The 21,416-nt window shown below is 40.9% G+C and overlaps 1 protein-coding gene across 5 annotated transcripts; it reads right to left on the minus strand.

The window, feature by feature from the left end:
- Positions 1 to 70: 70 nt before the first annotated feature.
- Positions 71 to 19,687, minus strand: MAPK6 (mitogen-activated protein kinase 6). Of its 5 annotated transcripts, XR_014811277.1 has the most exons (4): positions 18,888 to 19,549; positions 13,485 to 13,528; positions 12,839 to 12,933; positions 71 to 414 (listed from the first exon to the last, which is right to left on the minus strand). XR_014811277.1 is itself a non-coding variant. In XM_084969998.1 (3 exons), exons 1-3 carry the CDS (start codon positions 19,543 to 19,545, stop codon positions 400 to 402), a joined length of 717 nt encoding a protein of 238 aa, XP_084826124.1. In that variant the 5' UTR covers positions 19,546 to 19,549; the 3' UTR covers positions 251 to 399. The 5 variants fall into 5 exon arrangements, 2 of the variants coding, with proteins under 2 accessions (XP_005659656.2, XP_084826124.1); XM_084969998.1 differs by lacking the exon at positions 12,839 to 12,933 and having other exon boundaries at positions 251 to 414; XR_014811289.1 differs by lacking the exons at positions 71 to 414; positions 18,888 to 19,549 and adding an exon at positions 19,556 to 19,687.
- Positions 19,688 to 21,416: the final 1,729 nt, after the last annotated feature.

Raw genomic sequence — 21,416 nt, forward strand, 5'->3', positions numbered from 1 at the left:
GATTGCAGTACTCATAGTTCAAGAAAGGGGCAGCAACTCTGCAGACATTTAAAGAAAACACTCAAGAAACTCAAACGGAATGAAATGACATACTATGTATGCACCTAGATTTACTGTGCTGAAGGATTTAACATTTAACAAAAATGTGAATAAATATGCACACAACAGGCTTCTATGAACATTCTCCTCACAGTGCAGATACATTCAGTGTTGGACTGGTCCTGAGCAGCATCATTCTAAGGTGCTGGTAAGCACTATTTCCGTTTTGCTTCGTTTCTTCCTTTGTTGCTGTATATTTCAACAGGAAGCCCTGGCGGTTGTTTATTAACAGAAGATGTCTTTTGTTAGTGATCAGGTGGCTCCAGCTCACCACAATCACAATCAAAGCTACCGTCCATCTTACTCAGATACAACCTGGAGGATGAGAAAAAGATGGAAGAGTCACCACTGTAGGAAATGCTCTTTTATTCAACTTTGTAAAATGACACAAACTGGGCATTTAGCTATAGGCTACTACTGGTACATTAAACATTTATTTATAGTCACTAAATGGAAAGATCACCCTCAATCAAAAATAGCTATCCATGTTGCAAGCAATTCACATGTTAACTCAGACTCTAGATTCTACCAACACTAGATTTTCTCTCTCTCTCTTTTTTCTTTTTAGAGCCACACCCATCGCATATAGAAGCTCCCAGACTAGGGCTTGAATTGGAGCTGGAGCTGCCAGCCTACACAATAGCCACATTAACTCAGGGTCCGACCCATGTCTGCAATTTACACTGGAGCTCATGGCAATGCCGGATCCTTAAACCACTGAGCAGGGCCAGGGATGGAACCCACCTCTTCTTGGATACTAGTCGGGTTCATTACTGCTGAACCACAATGGGAACTTTTCATACTAGATTCTTTACATTATTTAGATCATTAGGTTGGATAACTTCTTAAATGCCAATGAGCAAAAGAAGGTTCACAGTATTTCTTTACAGAATTCTTTAGAACTTTTTTTTGGCCATGCCCATGACATGTGGAAATTCCCAAGCCAGGAATCAAACCCATGTAACAGCTGCAGCCTGAGCCACTACAGCGGCAATGCTGGATCCTTAACCCACTAAGCCACATGTAAACTCCATGAACTTTTAGAAGTTTTTTTTTCCCTTTAGAAGTTCTGAAGGGTAAAACATTAGTAGCATTTCTCTAAAAATCTAGCAGTACAAATAAAAAATCTGCCAAGGAAGTTCCTCAATTTACAAAGAGTGAATTTAGAGAATAAACCTATAAAGAAAACCTATGAAATGATGTTTAATTTTACTGATAATTAGAAAAATCATATTATTTCATGAGGAAAAACATAATTTCATGAGGAAATTTCATATTGGAAAAACATTGTTAACAGCAAGTTTGCGGAGAAATGTGGAAAAACAGGAACTTATACAATATTGGTGAGAGTTTAAATCAGTAAAAACATCAGAGCAATCTGGCATAAATAAATATATAAGCAGATGAGTAAATAATGCATTATGCCTTAGTAATTTTTCTCCAAGGAAAATTCCCTAGAAAAATGCTTGCAAATGAACAAATGTTTGCTTTTTCTTGTAATGGCAAAATATCAAAAACAACCTAAACTTTCAACAATAATAGAATGAGTTATAGTCACACAGTCAACACTATATAATAGTAAAAATGAATAGAGATGGTTGAAATCACCAAAAACACACTACATTTAAAAAGCAAACTGTAGATAGAAATGTGCCTGCTGAAACCAGTTATATCAGGTAGATAAACATGCAAAATAATGCTATTTTGGAGTGCATATATTCATAGCAAAAGTATAAGAAACATAAGACTGGATAAATAACAAATTTATGATAATTACCTTGAGGAAAGAAGGAAGGATAAGAATCAAGGTGGCGTTACATAGCATGTTTCAACTATATCTTTTATGTGTTATTTCTTTAAAATAATGAAGCATGACGAATTATTATAATCTTATTGAGTTAGGTAGTATGTATATGAAGAGCTCACATTATAGCGGGGGAATACAGGAAGACAAGCAAAACACACATATTAGATAACCAAAAGAGATATGGAAAAATAAAACAGAGAAAGGTGATGGGGAGGGTAGTTAAGAAATACCTCTCTGATAAGGTGTTGCTGGAAGAAAGCTCTGAGGTAGGAAGTAAGGAAATGGGGGGGCCGAGGGATGCTATGTGGGAAAAACTGTTGCAGACCCCAAAACCACTAAGATGAAAGTGTGCATGTCAGGTTTCAGAAGCAACTAAGAGGCCAATGCAGCAGCTCATTTAAATATACAGGCCTATAAGAATATAATACAGCTGACCCTTTAAATGGAAAGTCTTCCTGTTGCTGACTTTTGATCTTAAAGCTGGTATAGATGCATATACAGTTCTATTTTCTGAATAAATCTGAAGGGATTGGAATTAGGACATATTCCTTGTTCAAAGAGCTAATCTTTTAAATGCAAGAAGAAACTGTCATCAGTGTATGAAATAAAGCAGTCCATTCTCAACCTGAAGATGTAACAACAGTCAATCGCCTTCAGGTGTGGCTTAAAACCTGCTAGGACTGAAATACATCACCTGTTTTGCAGTGGCGAAGCTTTGTACCAATACAAGATTCTGAAAAATAACAGTATTTATCTTAATCTGAGAAAATCTTCAATTTTGAGAAATTAAACACAAACATTAAAAATAAGGTATGAAAGGAGTTCCCGTATGGCTCAGCGGGTTAAGAATCCGGAGTTGTCACTGCAGCAGCTCAGGTCACTGCTGTGTCATGAGTTCAATCCCTGACCTGGGAACTTCTGCATGCCATGGGTATGGCCAAAAAAAAAAAAAAAAAAGTATAAAAGAGAAACTGAGGATACTAATAACTCAGAGACTAAGTAGATAAATGATCTTTATGGCAACAGTTTTTTTAAAAAGCTGACATTTAATATTCCTGAGTTCTTTTAGTAAATATGAGTGTTTCTTACATCTATTTAACACTGTGAAGAACGTTTATAAAGCATAATGGTTTTCTCTGTTTTACTATGGCAGAGACTGTGTCTTTTGCCTGCAAGTATTTCATCTGCTTCTCAGAAATCAGAAAAAAAAAAAAAAAAAAAAAAAGCAGACTTCTAAAAATTCTGCACCTTATCAGTCTATTTGTAGTAAAACATTTGAAAATTAAATTAAGGTTTGCAAATAATCTTTTGAATTAAAAAAATTACTCTAATGTAGACAATTCCTTAAAGCTCAGTCAAGTTTTAAGTTTTTGATAAATACGCATTTTTATCTCAGTTTAACAGACTTGACATAAGAACAGTAAAACCTCTAAGTACTCTCTTAAAGCTAGTTCACTAATAGAGCAATCACAGTAAAGCACAAATAATGCTTTGCCAAAAATGACACCACTATTATCCAAAAGAATAGCTCAATAGTAGGAACTGCATCCAGATTATGAGAGAGATCTCTACTCAAGACCTTCATCCAATATGTGCTCCCTTTCAATTTTAGTGAGACCAAGAAGCATTACAGACCAGAAACAAATGTTAGCAAGAGAATGCCCTTTCAGAAATTTCAGTGACTGGGGAGCTCCCGTTGTGGCTCAGCAGTTAACAAATCTGACTGTGATCCACGAGGACGCGGGTTCAATCCCTGGCTTCATCCAGTGGGTTGAGGATCTGGCACTGCTGTGGGCTGTGCTGTGGGCAGAGGCAGCTCAGACCTGGCGTTACTGTGGCTGTGGTGTAGGCTGGCAACTGTGGCTCTGATTCAAACCCTGGCCTGAGAGCTTCCATATGCCGAGAGTGCGGCCCTAAAATAAATAAATAAATAAATAAATAAATAAATAAATAAATGATTGGTCAACATTTACAGGGGTAAGGAGTGGGTAAAAATTCATCTTGGGGAAGGCAGGAGTTTGTGCCTAGGCTGAGAGCAGCAGCTGAGAACTGCAGAGTCCTCATTATAGATTCAGAGGATGACTATTTTGAAAGCCTTGAGCAGACCTTACAGAAATATGAGACCAATCTCAAGAGATAAGGTAATATTTATCAATAAAACTGTAATTTCACTAGACAGCAAGTACTGTACAAATAAAAAATTGGGGGAGGGGGAGAAGATCCCACTGTTTACAGTAGTGTTTGTCCAGTGAGTTGCCTCACTGCTCTGTGAGCAGTAGTTTTCAAAGTCTTACAAAATCCGTAAGACCAAAAGCTTTTAACATCTAGGAGCCCACCTTAATGAGTAAGTTGGAGGTCATGTTACACTTCTGCATGATAAAGTAGATACAGGAAATGTCTCCAATTCAGTCCTGCCCTATTCAGCAAGTATTTGCTAATTATATATAATGTATGTGTCAATATACTAAAAACTTGGGATAAAATGGTTAAGTAAAGATAGGCTTGAGCCCTGCCCTCAAGAGTTTATGGTATGGCTAGAGACAAACAATAATAAACTGACAGGAGTTCCCGTCGTGGCACAGTGGTTAACGAATCCGACCAGGAACCATGAGGCTGCGGGTTCGATCCCTGGCCTTGCTCAGTAGTTTAAGGATTGCCGTGAGCTGTGGTGTGGGGTCACAGACGTGGCTCAGATCCCGCGTTGCTGTTGCTCTGGCGTAGGCCAGCGGCTATAGCTCTGATTAGACCCCTAGCCTGGGAACCTCCATATGCAGTGGGAACGGCCCTAGAAAAGGCAAAAAGACAACAACAACAACAACAACAACAATAATAAAAACTGACAACAGGAAAAAGGGGAATGCAGAAGAGACAAGCAGTACAGGATGCTATGAGAGCCTAGACAGTGGGGGACTTGATCTAATTAGAGAGGTCAGGATGGGTGTCTCTGGAAGCCATAAAAAGCCATAAAAAGCCTTCCAGGCTCCCCCTTAGCAATCATGGAAATAGCTTCTTCCTTATCATCTTGACCTTTAAGATAGTTATATTCAAAATCCTGATCTCTACAATCACTTCCATCTTTCACATCCATCTGGGAGATTCTTAGATTGATCAAAGCATGCACATGCACCTCAAGTGGATCAGTAGATTACTGGTCACTGCATCCTCCATCCACATCAACAACCTCTAGACATTTTTTCCACCATCTTTCATGGTTAACTTCACAAAAGCAAAGATCAAGGTTTAGACTCAGGAAAGATCACAGTTCTATATTCCTTCTGCACTTTCTACATACTTCAAGGGAGGATAAGGAAAACTAAGACCGGACAGTAACTTTAAAAAGACTCTTCCCACCACCCTTCCAATTTCTCCTCCTTCAAATATTACCTATTCTTACCAACTTCAATGCTACTGTGTTGCTTGGAGAGAGACGATTAGTTAAGTTTTAATTAGCTGGGTCAATGTTGTTTTGTTTTTAACAATTTGGTAAATAAAATGAAGTGCAGAGAATGATCTATAAAAACAAATTGGTTCTTTGGTCTTCCTTCAGATCCACCAAAATATGGAGAAATAAAAGCTCTGTATGTAGCCCAGGCTGGGTACTAGATTCCAACAATAAAAGGCAGTTCTCTGAAACTGCATTAGTCACACTATCACCTCAAGTTCTCTTTTATTCCCTAAATCTGCCTCCTGTTTTGTCACTTAGCCTACCCCCACACCAAGAAAAATGCAGGTACTCTGAGTCAAGCCCTGGTGTATGAAATAAAATTATAAAATGCATATGAAAGAAATAAAAACATAGAATAACTTCTGCCCCAACTCCACATTCTATAAAAACTGGATTTTCTTTCCTTTCTTATCTTTCCTTTCTTATCCAGGAACAACTTGGCCAGGGTCAGAAAACACAAAGTTTGAGGCAAGGACCTTAAACATAAAGGTTACTTGTCTGGTTTTCTCTTCCAGACTGGTACTTCTCAGGTTAAACGCTGACATGGGTCATCTGGTCACGCTCACCCACAATCCTACCCCCACCCCTTCAACAGCCCTTGCCTATTTTGCTCTTTTCCAGGGTCCAGTAAGTAATCTGAGTTAACTGGTATTCAGCTAGACTCATATCTCCTCAGCCAAAACCCAGTTGCTTTTGGAGAGAAGGGAAAGGTTGAGCTCTACTTATATTCACCTAGGACTGTCTCCTAACCCTGGCACAGAATGGTGTTGTTATAGCAAAGTTACCCTTCCCTAAGATCATGTTCTCAAGCTCTCAACAACACTACTAAGTTTCGAGGGCAGAGAAGGCCAAAGCTACAGCTTAGCTGCTCATGCATATGCATTCCCGGCAAAGCCCTTGCTCCAAATGTAGGGTAACCCTAAGAGTTATGAGGGACTCCTCTCAGGATTTAGATCTCGTTCAAAGTGCAAACTAGTGTCAGTGAATGATCATCTTAGGAACCTGGAGTGGAAAAGAAACCTTTACACTTAAGCATCCAAGCCCAACTGGTTTTGCCTGCTATCAGTAACTACAGAGCTCCAGAGATAAACTTCCAAAGATGGATGATTACACAGTTTTTAACAAAGTATCCTGTTTTGAAAAAACTCCTCTTCTATCCCTGAACCTCTGCCTAAATACATTCTAACATTAGGGACTTCAACCATTTAAAAGGCCATTATAAAATAAATGTCATTTCCTTCCTTCCTTTCCTCCCTCCTTCCTTCCTTCTTTCTTTTTTAAGGGCTGAACCTACTATATACGGAAGTTCCTAGGCTAGGGGTCAAATCAGAGCTGCAGCTGTCAGGCTATACCACAGCAATAGCAACACCAGATCAGAGCCACATCTGTGACCTAAGCCACAGCTTGCAGCAATACCAGATCCTTTACCCACTGAGCGGGGCCAGGGATTGAACCCACATCCTCAAGGATACAAGTCAGGTTCTTAAACCTCCGAGCCACAATGGGAACTTCTCATTATATTTCTTTTGATGCTCATTTCTAGTTGCTATTTTCCTTAGGGTACCCATATTGGAATATTGAAACTTCATAGGCCAGATAAACTAGCCAAAGAATCTCTAAAGACCCTTTCAATTCTAAAACTATGATTTACGAAAGCACAGTACAAATATCTTACTTCACTAATTTTTGTTCCCACTTATTATGGTGGTATGTCCAGAATGGTGGAAATGTGATTGAAATTGCTATAAATCAATCATTAAAAATACACAATCCCTTCAACAAGTTTACAGCTGGAAATTTTAAAATAATTATAATAACCATTCATCTCTCTCATATTTTCCTTCTGCCTGAGCCTTTATTTCTAAGTCCCCTCTCCTAACTAGTGTTAAGGAAACACTGGTGCAAATATACAAGCAAGAGACACGTGGGCAGCCTCTTTCTTCAAGTATCTGTGGAAATCTGAGGATTCCAACCAAACAAACATGAGTATAAATTTCTGTAGTAGTCAGGTTAGACAGTGTTACAGCAACAATCCCCAAATCTCAGAGACTTAACAAACCCCTAAGTCTTGCTCATGCAGCAAGTTCATCATAGCTATTATCCAAACTCTTGAAGTACTTAGCATCTCTATCATTGCCACTCAATGTTCCAGCCAGAGTGGGAACATCTCACTGGTGCCTGAACCTTCATCCAAAAATGATACACTCACTTCTACTCACATTTTACTGACCAAAGCAGATCACATGGCCATACTTACTTCAAGGCATCAGGGAAATGCAATCCCAACATGGCCCAGAAGCAGAGAAAATCTAGATGTTGTTAACAGCTGTCACTAACATAGCTTCAATTCTTCTATCCATCCACTACCTTTTTATTCAACAAAACTTTGCATGCTTACCAAATGTCAAGCACTGTTTTAGGCATGAAGGTAGAGAAGGGGTCAAAATAACTTAAAAAAAATATCTGGTCTCATGGAGCACATACTCTTAGAATATTGCAGCAGATTCCTCCCTGTGCCATTAAGTTTTCTTTCTCTTCTCTTTTCAAATAGCACTCTTGCCTTTTGCCATCCATCCCCAATCTCATCTCTAACTTCAAATCCTCTAATCTTCCTTTTCTAGAACATCACTCTCTTCCCCTTTGTTATAGCTCTGTTAAAATAAAAGGTCTGGAGTTCCAGTCACGGTGCAGAGCAAACAAATCCAACTAACAACCACGAGGCCTTGCTCAGTGGGTTAAGGATCTGGCGTTGCCATGAGCTGTTGTGTATGTCGCAGACGTGGCTTGGATCCTGCGCTGCTGTGGCTGTGGCGTAGGCTGGCAGCTGTAGCTCCAAGTTGAACCCTAGCCTGGGAACTTCCATATGCCTCAGGTGCAGCCCTAAAAAGCAAAAAAAATAATTAATTAATTAAAAATAAAACAAAATAAAACAAAAGGTCTAGGACTAAGTAGATTTACTGACATTTGGGGGGCATAGTACCTGGTACTTGGTGGATACCTCAAAAACTACTGAATGAATTACTATAAATGGGATAGTCTCCTTGGTAGTAGAACGTTTTGGAGAAGACAAGTTCTACCCCCATTTTTTTTTTTCCAGAATCTGATCTCATTCTGAACTACCGTGAGGGAACATCAGTGATGACCCCAAGATAATAAGGTGCTTTCCTTTCCTGGCATTCCTCTAGGAGCCTTACCCTCTGGTGAACACACAGGTCTGCCAACACATGAAGAAACCAACAGACTTCAACCCACTCAGACTGAAGAAACAAAAACACTTCAGCTTTGTTATAGCTCCTGGTTTGTTCTGTTGAGGTAATGGAGAATGAATGTGTCACTGAAATAGTGTTCTATATAACCAGAAGAGCAGGATTCTATAAAAAGTCCTACTAGCCCATGTGATAACAAGCAGGTATCATGAAGATACACAAGACATTGACATTATTCTGATTTTACTGTTCCTGTCCATCCTAGCAGGATCTATGTGCCATAGCCTTCCAGACTGTACATCAAATATAATGGCTGTCACTTTTTAGCTAACTCTGATGAGGGTCCAAAGATCACATTGTGTAGGGCCACACAAAACATTTCTGGACCCTTATCAAATGGAGACAGCCACATGCTTGGTTAGAGAGTTCCCAATTAAAAAAAAAAAAAAAGATTCATAATGGCCTATAACTTTTCTGGAATACCCTTCCTGCTTTGTTTCTCATATTCTCCAGACCTGAACAAAGCTTGCACGCTAAGAAATAGTCTAAGTTTCCTATTAGATTCACACTACAATTCGGCTCTGCTGAAAAATTTATTAATACTGTATAAAAAAACCAACATCGACTAAAGAGATCTGAAGTCTAGGTCCAGGATCTGTGGCTAAATTAGCTTTGCAATCAAAGCAATCTCACATTTCTATGTCTCAGTTCCTCATCAGGAAAATGATCATGCAGTAGCTAAACTACATGATTTCTATGGTCTCTTCCAGCTCTAAAATGTAAGTTTAATGGAAGGCTCAGGATTTCACTTCTGGTGAAAATGCAGGAAGTTACAAGACACCATTACTCTAACACTATAAATCATGATAAGCTGAATAAAGCTACAAAACTGTAGTTAAAAAAACAACCCATCAAAAATCTAAAGATGCAAAGAACTATAAATAAGTTCCAGAAAATGTTAAGCCTTTCATAAGACAAGAGACCATAGAATAGCTATTCTCATTCCTGGCAAAGTGGCAAGAGAATAAGAAATTTTCCATTAACAGAATTAAGGAGAAACTAGCCAAATTTATAAACAAATTTTAATGGCTGTACGTGGATTCAGGTAACAGCTTAAAATTCAGAGGAAGCTCAGTTACAAGCTCCACCTGCCAATTCTTCCCCATGGGTCTTCGCTAAGTGCACAAGTCTGAAGGCAAGGCAGGAAAGCTGAAAAAAAAAATTTCATAAAGCATATGGGCCTTGAGTGTGTCCAAGACAGATGCCCTCTGACAGTAGAGGACAAGACAAGAAGAAAGAGATACAACCCCTCCAAGGCTCTCTGAGTATAATATTCTTCCTAAGAAAATGAGCAAAAACATGACATACAGAAAATCTGAGATGGTACTATAAAGCAAAGAAAATGTTCAAGCAACCTAAAGAACTGGCAACTGGGCTGAAAAGTAGAGAGCCTCAAGGTTCAGCGAGCTGACGGGGCAGAAATATGTGATGAGATAATGGATAAAAACCTTCCAAAACTAGTAAAAGACATCAAATCACAGACCTGGAAGCTCAATGAACCATAAGCAGGATAAATACCAAAAAAACCTCACACTTAGGCACATCACAGTCATACTGTTGGAAGTTGGAGGGTGAGGAGGGTGGGGGGTGCAAGAAACAATTCTTAAAAGCAACTATGGAAAAGAGAAAGAGTATATATGAGGGAAAAAACAATAGGAACGATGGCTGATTTATCATTAGAAACTATTTATCATTAGACACCATTGGACACCAGAAGACAATAGAACATCATCGTCCCAAGTGCCAAAAGAAAAAGAAACTATCAACCCAGAACTCTAGATCAAGGCAAATATAATTCAAAAATGCAGATGAAATAAAACCATTTTTGGGAGTTCCCATCATTGCTCAGTGGTTAATGAATCCGACTAGGAATCATGAGGTTGAGGGTTTGATCCCTAGCCTTGCTCAGTGGGTTAAGGATCTGATATTGCCGTGAACTGTGGTGTAGGTCGCAGAAGTGGCTCAGATCTGGCGTTGCAGTGGCTCTGGCGTAGGCTGGCGGCTACAGCTCCAAATGGACCCCTAGCCTGGGAACCTCCATATGCCATGGGTGCAGCCCTAGAAAAGACAAAAAAAAAAAAAAAAAAAAAAAAAAAAAAACAACCCACCAATTTCAAAAAGACAGAGGTGAAAAGAATTTGTCTCCAGTGGACTTTCACTACAAAAAACGTTAAAAGAAGTTCGTTATGGTGAAGGAAAATGATACCAAATGGAAACCCCAGATCTACAGAAAGGAACAAAATCACCAGAAAGGGTAAATAATTGGAAAATACAAAAAGCCTTTTGAAAATCCACATGTTTAAACATCTTTAAGAGATTACTGGAGTTCCCATCATGGCACAGAGGAAACATATCTGACTAGTAACTATGAGGTTGTGGGTTCAACCCCTGGCCTCGCTCAGTGGGTTAAGGATCTGGCGTTCCCACAAGCTGCGGTGTAGGTTGCAGGCGCACTTCAGATCCAGCGTTGCCTCAACTGTGGCACAGGCCACAGGAGCAGCTCCAATTCAACCCCTGGCCCAGGAACTTTCAAATGCCACAGGTGAGGCCATAAAAATTAAAAAATAAATAAATACATAAACAAATAAAGGAGAAATGCAAAAGAAAAAGAGAGAAAACCAAATAAATCACTAATAGTAGGTAATGATTTATTTGGCCAAGGGGTTTTTGTGTACTTACACATCAATAATAATACGAATACGTTAACCGGTTTCATAAAAACAATTACTAAAAAATATGTTTATATTATAAAGAAAGTCACAGCACTGAACACAAGAATGTAATTTTTTTAAAGTGAATTTTTGAATAGAAGGAATAATAGCAAGCTTGATTAAGAATGTATTGTGCGGGAGTTCCCATCGTGGTGCAGTGGTTACCGAATCCGACTAGGAACCATGAGGTCGCGGGTTCGATCCCTGCCCTTGCTCAGTGGGTTAAGGATCCGTCGTTGCCATGAGTTATGGTGTAGGTCGCAGACGTGGCTTGGATCCTTTGTTGCTCTGGCTCTGGCGTAGGCTGGCAAGTACAGCTCCGATTCGACCCCTAGCCTGGGATTTTTTTTTTTTTTTTTGTCTTTTTGCCATTTCTTGGGCCACTCCTGAGGCATATGGAGGTTCCCAGGCTAGGGGTTGAATCAGAGCTATAGCCACGCCAGAGCCACAGCAACGCGGGATCCGAGCTACATCTGCAACCTACACCACAGCTCAAGGCAACACCGGATCCTTAACCCACTGAGCAAGGCCAGGGATCGAACCCACAACCTCATGGTTACTAGTTGGATTCGTTAACCACTGAGCCACAACAGGAACTCGCAGTCTAAGATCTTTAGAGAATTTAAATAACACATCCAAAATCACACATCAGTAGGCCCCAGAACCTGAACCTCAGGTTTGTAAACCAAAGGCCATGATCTTCTCTCAAATAACAGTGTAATTTACTGACAAGTATACTACACACTCCCAACTCTATGACAGTATATTTCTTATAGACATTCTTCTACATAACCAAAATATAATCATCAAAATCACAAAATTAACAGTGTATAGTACTACCATCTAATACTCAGATGCCATTTAAGTTTCTGCAATTGTACCAGTTGTACCAATAATGTACTTGAAAACTAAAAATCCCACTTCAGAATCCCATGTTACAATGAGTGCAATGTATCTTCCCTTCAGAAGTTTAAGGGCATCAAACATTTTACATAGTGTACAAAAATTTACTGAGCACTTGAAATGTGTCAAGCATTGTTTGATGGTACAGTAGAGAATAAGACAGTTAAGGTTCTTCTGCTTCCAAACGAGTTTACATTCTAGTGCAGAAAGACTAAGTTCAGGCTTGGTCAGGTGCTATGACTGGGTAGCTTGGAAATGGCCATCTAAGGAGCTGCAATCTGAATGATAAGAAAGAACCAGCACTGCTAAGAGATGAAAAATAGTGCTTCAAACAGAGGAAAGATCAAATGTAATAGGTGGGCCTACAGCAGGACAGAACTTGCTGTTCTGGAGAAAAAGAAAAGATGACAGCATCCTGAGAAAGAGAGCAGGGTCTGATGTGAAGATAAAGTTGGATAAGTAGAAAGAAAACACATGAGGCAGGATTCTGAATTTTATAACTAAGAGCAAAAACAAGCTATTGATGGATTTTAAGCAGACAACTGGCATGGTTTCATTTACTATTAATTATTAATTATTATTATTATTGGTCATTTTAGGGACATACCCGCAGCATATGGAAGTTCCCAAGCTAGGGGTCGAATCGGAGCTGCAACTGCTGGCCTATACCACAGCCACAGCAAAGCCAGATCCAAGCTGCATCTGCAACATATGCCACAACACCAGATCCTTAACTCACTGAGCAAGGCCAGGGATAGAACCTATGTCCTCAACAGACACCAGTCGGGTTCATTACCACTGAGTCACAACAGGAACTCCTCATTTACTTTTAAGAAGATGTTTCTAGCTACTAGGAGGAGAATGCACTGAAGATGGTCAAGTGAAAGCAGAGACCAGTTAAAAGCTATTTCAGTAGGCCACATGAGATGATGGTGACTGAAACTAGGACAAATCCAAATGATATTTTGGAGATCAAGAAAACATGGTGATGGATTAGATATGACAGATAAAGGGAAAATAGGTTTCAGGGATAACTCCTAGGTGCCAATTACTGACATGGGGAAGACAGAGAGAAGAACAATATGAGAGAAAGAGTTTTATTTTGGATCTATTAAGTCTACTTAGGCAAGAGGTCTAAACCAGAAACATACATTTGAAAATTATTCACATAGCGATTTAAAAAACTAAATTAAATGAGACTACCTACAGAAAGAATTTAGAAAGAGAAGGGGTTGGAGGAGTCCAAGACTAACCTTTGGAATATTCCAATGCCTAGATGCAGGTGGAGGAGAGAAGTCTGTAAAAAAAAAAGAAAGAATGAAGGTGGTAGTTCTCTTGTGAAGCAGCAGGTTAAGAACCCAGAATTGTTGCTGCAGCAGCTGAGGTTGCTGCTGTGATATGGGTTCAATCCCTGGCCTGGGAATTTACACACACTGCTTGAAAGAGGATCAGAGATATGTGGCGGCAACCAGAGAAGAATGTGGAATCAGGACAGGGTTTACAGGAGACTTCTATGTCTTCACTGTCCAATATGGAATCCAATAGCTACACATGGCTACTAAGTGACAGAAACACAGACAGCATGAATGAGGAAATGAATTTTTTAAATTAATTTTTGTTTAAATAGCTACAAGTGGCTAATGGCTACTATATTGTACAGTATAGCTCTAGAGCACATTTGTATACCAATAAAGATGGCCAGAGAAAGGGCAAAATTCATGATGCAGGCAAGAGATGCATCCTTAAGAAGTCAAGAGAAGGAATCCAGAGCACAAGTGGAGGATATACAAGGGACATAACATGAATGAAGCAGGCATGAAGTCATGAAACTGATGGGAACGACAAGACTTGAAATCAGAAAATGCTTTAGATTTAGTTGGAATCTTAAACATAAGACTAACTATTAAATACAGAGTATCTATTAATTGCCAGGCATGTTCTAAGTGACAAACTATTTCTGTTACTCAAAACCACCACTGTATGAGTCTCATTTTTATGAACAAGAGCATTGATGTTCCCAGAAAGTTCACTGAAATCACATACATAGTAAATGTCAAGATTTGGACACAGGCCTCTGACTTACCCCAGGGTTAAAATCTTCCCACTGAATAAGGTGGGAGGTTAACAACCACTTAATATTTCTGCACCTGGAAATAACATAATAAATGGCTGATCTGATAGCTATCAACAAGTACCAAAAAGCCTGGAGGTACTAAGCTAAAGGTGAAAACTGTCCCCTCAGTACTATTCACAAGATAATTAAGGAACATTTACTTAACAGGTTTTTTTTTTGGCCACACCCAGGCATGTCAAAATTCCCAGGGTGGGGATCAAACCTGCGCCAGAGCAGTAACCAAAGTCATGGAAGTAACAGCACTGGATCCTTAACCCATTGAGCCACCAAGGAACTCCAAAGTATTTTTAATTTTTTAAAATCTAAGTGAAAAATATCTTCATTGAGACAAATGGTAAAATGTATATTCTTAGAACTTAGATTACCTAACATTATTGGACATAGGAGTATAAATTAGAAAATTGGCATTATTTCATAATAACTACTAAAATAAATATCTGGGCATATTAGAAAAGTGGGTAGTTAGAAATCCACCATCTCTCCAATTTGTAAATAAAGGAAATCATCAAATTAAGCCTAATCAGTTACAAAATTATAGTTTAGATTATTTTAAACAGTGTGGGCAAAGATCATCTAAATTTGTGCTGTCCAACATGGTAGCCATTAACTTCATGCAGCTATTTAAGTAAAAATTAATTAAAAACTCAGGGAATTCTCTTGAGCACAAACCCAGTGTTATCACTGCAGCTTGGGCTGCTGCTATAGTAAGGGTTTGATCTTTAGCCTGGGAACTTCCACATGCCACAGGCACCCCCCCCAACCCCCTCCCAAAATTCAGTTCCTCAGGTGCACTAGCCACCTGTCAAATGCTCAACAGTCACATGTGGCTAGTGGTTATCTCAATCGACAGCACAGAATAGAACACTTCTATCATCACAGAAAGTTCTACTGGACAGAGATTAGATCTTCAATTTTCCTTTTGACTTTTTTCCTGCAGGGCCAAAGTAGAGAGGAACACAGGAGACCTGAGTTTTCCACCTATGTATATATTACTTAGCAGTGCTTTCAGAAATGAACGTGCATTTGAATCACCCAAGAATCTAGTTAAACTGTAGGTTCAAACACAGTAAGTCTTGAGATGGAGTAGAAGATTATGCACATCTAATGAATTCTCAGGTGAGGCTAATACTGCTGGTCCAGAAACCAAGGTCTTAGCTCTCTCTGGGCCTCAGTTTCCTAAGCTGTCAAATGATGTACCTGGGGCAAGAAAATGTCCAAGACACTTCTGCAAAAACTAACATTTTATAGTTTTATGGTTGTACAGAATTAAATGCACCCAAATTCCTCACACTCCGCAGAGGCAGCCTCTTCCCTGAAGTAAACACTAGGATTCTAACAAATTTTTGTGATAGCCATTTTTTCCCATGAAAAATACACCAAATTTAAATGAAAATAAATGGGGACGTGTGATTTGTTATGCATGTAATCTCTACAATTTTTCAGAAATGGCTTTAAAAGGCTGACATGTATGTAACACAAACCTTTTAAAAACGATCAAAGGAGTATACTATATATTCCAAATATGCAGTTCATAGAAGGAAAAAACCAATGATGGACTCAGTATACACCACTGTTACTTTAAATGCATCAGCTCCACATGAAAAGCAACTCCTAGGAAAAAGCCAATAACTACAATAACCTTATTGTTTTTGTAAAGTCAAATAGGGCTCTGATCAGTAAAACCGACTCAAATCCCCATATCCCTCTGACAGCAGGCAGTCAACAATGCTACAAAGAATTTACTGCTGGCAGCATCTTCTATATTTTAACAGGACCCTAGAGTAACACACAGTTCAAGTGGGCAATGCAAACAAGGAACTAGATAGCAGTGATAAGGATCAAGGTTCATAAGGCAATACCTCACAGAAAGGAGACAGGCTAATACATCCGGTTTGTTTATAAATTCTGAATTAAGCATGACAGCTCAGTAGTTATATTCTTATAAACACACACACACTAGAAATACATGTTCAACCTTTAAATGATAGGACGTTTTGAAAATCGAGAATATTTTTGTATTGTTATATTTCCTTTAGGAGAAAATGTATTAAAGTTTGAATTAAACTTTATTAAAGTTCCTCTACATAAATCATGCAATGTTCTTCCAAAATCTCTTCTAAGACTTAATTCACATTAATACACGTTACTGCCTCCAAAACTCTTCAAATAAATCACTTTGGAGATGATAAATCGTATAAAAAGAAACACTTGGGGAGTTCCCATTGTGGCTCAGCAGAAACGAATCTGACTAGTATCCATGAGGATGTAGTTTCAAGCCCTGGCCTTGATTAGTGGGTTAAGGATCCGGAGTTTCGGTAACCTGTGGTGTAGGTGGCAGACACAGCTCAGATCTTGCGTTGCTGTGGCTACAGATCCATTTCAACCCCTAGCCTAGGAACCTCCATAGGCTGTGGGTGCAGCCCTAAAAGACAAAAAAAAAGGAACACTTGGGAGTGGGAAGTTTCTTCTTTTCACTTTTAAAACAAACTGAAATTCTCTTTTTTTCTCTCAATCTTATTTTAAGCCAACCTGCTAAACAATGGCTTTTTACAATCAGTCAAAATATTATATTACCAAATTTCAAAGTAAATCCTAAATTTGAAACTGTACATTCAGCTTGTCTTAGGAAAAGACTGATGAAAAACAGTGATTACCATACCTATTCCAAACTGTCTTTACTAAATTCATAAAAATAAGGAGAAAGCACTATGTATAATTCCATCAGAATGAAAGGCTCACAGTCAGAGCTATATCTGATTAAATACTGCTGCACTTTTACACTTATTTAAACTGATTTCTAGATACTATAAAGATAACTTTTATATTAACAATGAAAACAAAAGGTTAATTTCTATCCATGCCACAAAGTACTATCTGTCCTTTGTAAATAATCCATTAAGAATCTCTTTCAATAACCAAGGAACTGCTAGTATCAAATATTAAATTGCAGCAACTGATCAAGCACTACTTTTACCTTTCCTCTCAACAAATGTCATAAAATTCCACCTGCAGGAAATACGATATCCTTTTAAAATGCAACTTAAGAAGCCCTTACTTTTTCAGAAAAACTGTGTCTCCTCTATGAGAGTGAGAATTATAATGTGGACAGAAGCATTTTAGCCTATCATTTAAAAAAATACAGTGTATAAAAAAAAAAAGGGCCACGTAGCAAGCAGTCCGTGGGCAGGATGAGTCATCATCCAACTCAAAACTTGCAGCACTTCTAAGCTTCCTCCTACCCGACCCTATCCCCTTCAGCAATGTACCCTGAGTCAGCAAACCTTACTATTTTGTCAGTTATGAATTCTCACGATGCTTAAATGAACTTATGCAAATGCTGTAACACTTTTAGTACTAACACTTGTCATTAAAACATGTACTTTTTCTGGTGCAAAATTAACTGATCTTCAAATCAATCTTCTCTGGATTCTTAGTCACAGAAAGTAGCAACCACTTTTAATCCTCTTTTGCAAATAACTGAACTGCAAAATACGGTCGTATTTACAGTTTTCATAAATAATTGTCCATCTCCCAGAGCTTTTTTCTGAATAGTAATAATGTAATTAAAACACGTCCTGCTCAAATCTGGCATTTTTTCTACATGACTGCAATTACAGAATTCAGGACATCAATAAGCAATTTTACAAGTTTCACTGGGCAATTCTTATTAAGTGATGTAACACATATATGTGAAAGGACTTTACACTCTATGGCACACAGCAAGCCTTTTGTAAACATGTTGGAACAACTACTCGTTAAAGAAATGTAAAATTTCTCTCACCCAATTAAAAATTATATTTCAAACATAAGAATCTAACTTTTCTAAGAAGAAACTCTAAAAGCAGTTTCCTTTCAAGGCCCAGCCCTGTTTGAGCCCTTCATTCTTCGAGTCAGATTACTTTTTCGAACTCAGTTTCCAACAATGAAAAGAGAGAATACGTCCAATCAGAACTTAAAAAGAACAAGACTAGAATAACCAAGCAATCAGAAAACTATTCGGAAGCTGCTTTCGCTCCATTTTGTCCCCTGTTAATGTTTCTTTCCCATGATAAATCACCTTGTACCTGGAAAAAGTTAATACTAAGCCTTACGGGGGCGGGGGGGGGGCATTTTTAGCAATGAAGCAAAGAACATGAATTTTGCTGCAAATGTAGTAGTCTTCTCATTCCACCTCACCAGTTTCCCTTTACTGGACTTTCCCGAAAGAGCAAGCAAAAGAAAAAATAAAGCAGGAATCAGAAAGCTCTTGTCTCAGAGCGTTCCCACATAACACCTGAACCAGTCGGGTCTAACTAAGCCAAGGAACAAAAGGCAGCCAAACAATTTCAACGCACCTCACCAAGTCAGAGAAAAAAATGCACAGAGAAGCGAGGAGGCCCCTTTTTAGTGAAGTGACAAAATAAGTTTTCATTTGGGGACCTTCAAAGACCACCACCGCTCCACGTCCCGAACGCAGCTCAGGCAAGGCTGTAGTAGAAGGGGGAGGAAATTAGGAATTCGGATTCGGACCAGTTTTCTATACCTCCTTTCCGGCGAGACTCAACTTGGGCAGAGGGTGTCACGGCTCTGAACCCAGCCGGGTGAGCGGTGCGCGCTATGCAATGTGCCGAGCGCACTGGAGACTTTGCCCGGCCGGAGTCAGCTGAGGCCGAGTCACCGGAGTGGGATGGGGGAGGAGACGCGGGAGCATTTCGAAAGGCAGCGTGCCAGGAAGGCGAGACTCCGCGCCACCTCACGCTTCCCGGGCGGGCCGCCCCTCCCAGCCACCGCCCCGCGCCCAGGCCGGCCGAGCTTCGAACCCGCGGAGCCGAGCGCGGGCAGAGAGGCAGCAGCCTGCCACCCGGGCCCCCGGGAGGACAGGCGGGCGAGGCCCGGCCCGGCCCGGCCCGGCGACTGCCGAGGGGCGTGCCGGATGGGAGGGGCACGCCGGCCACTCTGCCGGCCCCACGCGGGGACCCCGGCCCGCCGCCACCGGCCCGCGAGGGAACGCGCCGGTCAGGCCCAAGCAAGCGAGCGGCGGGCGGGCCGGAGACGGAACAAAAGCGCCTTTGTTGAGAGGCGGCCGCCGGAGGGTCACACACAATGGAGGAGGGAGCCGGCGCCGCCGCCGCCGCCGCCGCCGGGCCCGCCGCGGCGCCCTCCCGAGCCGCCCCGCCGGCGCGCCCCGCACACGTACACATATATACTCACGGGACTTCTCCGACTCATCGAGGGAGTGCGGGGCCCACGGACAGCCCCCAGTGTCGGCTCAGGTCTCCAGCTGTGCTGGCGGCAGCAGCGTCTCCGAGGTTCTCGCTTTGCCGCAGTCGCCGCCATGTAACCCCGACCCGCGAGAGAGGGCGAGGAAGAGGGGGCGGGGCCTCCTGGAACCACGCCCCCTCACGTCACAGGCTCACTCCATGGGTTCCCCCGCCCCCGCCGGGCCCAGCGCTCCGGCACGCGCCGGAATTTCCAACGCCCGTGACCGAGCCCAGCGCGCCGCGGGGGCGGCAGGAGAGGCACAAGGGTTTGTCAGCCGCCTCTGGTGTGCTGGGCCGGGCCAGGGGTCTCACCGGGTAGTGAACGGACCTGCCTTTAGCGCTCTGCTACTTGCCTCAGCGTTAGAGCAGAGTGACCAAACTCTTGGCGAGCGTTTACTGTGCACCTACTACGTGCGAGGCACTAGGCAAGCTAGAGAAATAGGCCTTCGTCCCCATCCTTGGGGAACTAGAAGGCTGGACCTGAAGATGGATAGGTTACAAGGCAACAGCGGATGAACAAAGCAAACGCGTTAAAAGTCAGGTGCTAAAGAGAGCCTATAAGTGAGGTTGCCGTTAGCGATTTTTTTCAGCTAAATTAGGAGCCCATATAACTAGAGGAAGTGAGGGAGTAGCTGTTCCTGCGGAGGGGATAGGGAGGAGGAGAGCACCTGGCTTGTTACAGTAACTGGACCCAGGCCTGCTTCAGGGAAGCGTAAAATTTGGGCAGGGGTGTACCGCAAGTTAAGTGGGAATCGTAGATTCGTGATTTCTTGGGCCCGCTTGGACGAAAAACAAGTTTATTTTATTTATCATGACTTATTGACTTGGAGGCTTTCCAGTGTTTATGTGAAGTTTATGTAGGTATTCATAAAATTAGAGACGCAGGTCAACATACTTTTTCAGTGACCTAATCACCGTTCCTGATGAGAACCAATCCTTTGGCAGCCCTGTATCCATTATTATGTGCATCTTCAAGTTTTAAGCATTGAGACAAAAGCCACTTCAAAGATCAAATAGTGGCTTGAAGTTAAGAAGTTGGCATGGAGCTTGAAGTTTTTATATTAAAACAATACCAGCTGAACACCAGGTGTGAAGAAGACTTGGTCAGTAGATAAAACCAAGAGAAAGAGATTTTTTTATTTATGGATGCAGCCTTTCTGCAAGTCCTTCCCTGAGACCACTATCATTCCTGCTGTCCCTGCTCTAGGCTCCCCTGAGATTCCTAAGATACCTTTCCTCCCCCATCCATCAATGTTTGATCACCAGAAGAGGGGTGGAGAATAAATACAAGCACTGTATCTTCCCTCAAGGAGGTTATTATTATGTCAGCTCCTGAGACCATCTAAATGACCTGTTGATCAAGCAAAGCCAAGTTTATTGCTTATAGGAGTAAGAGAGCCCACTGTGTTGACAGAGTCTTATGTAGCATCTCAAAGAGGGAGGTCAAGAGTAGAATAGCTGTGGAGTTCTCGTCGTGGTATAGTGGTTAACGAATCCGACTAGAAACCATGAGGTTGAGGGTTCGATCCCTGCCCTTGCTCAGTGGGTTAAAGATCTGGCATTGCCGTGAGCTGTGGTGTAGGCCGCAGATGCGGCTCAGATCCCGCGTTGCTGTGGCTCTGGCATAGGCCAGAGGCTACAGCTCCGATTAGACCCCTAGCCTGGGAAACTCCATATGCCTAGGGAGTAGCCCAAGAAATGGCAAAAAGACAAAAAAAAAAAAAAAAAAAAAAAAAGAATTTCTTGGAATTAAAGTCATGTTTATGCAGATTCTAGAGTTGCATAAACTTTTTCAGTGACCTAATCACCAT

Source organism: Sus scrofa, chromosome 1 (assembly GCF_054392235.1).
Source record: "Sus scrofa isolate SSC_HxYL_T2T_F1_AM1 chromosome 1, Sscrofa_HxYL_maternal_Yorkshire_Landrace_v2.0, whole genome shotgun sequence".
NCBI lineage: Eukaryota > Metazoa > Chordata > Mammalia > Artiodactyla > Suidae > Sus > Sus scrofa.

Excerpts from the sequence above, each read along its gene's own strand:
- MAPK6 (XM_084969998.1), bottom strand. The coding sequence starts at position 19,545 with ATGTGTACGTGTGCGGGGCGCGCCGGCGGGGCGGCTCGGGAGGGCGCC. Across the intron at positions 13,529-18,887 it reads TGAGTCTCGCCGGAAAGGAG|ACTTCTCTCCTCCACCTGCA; the intron begins GTATAGAAAACT and ends TTTTTTTTACAG.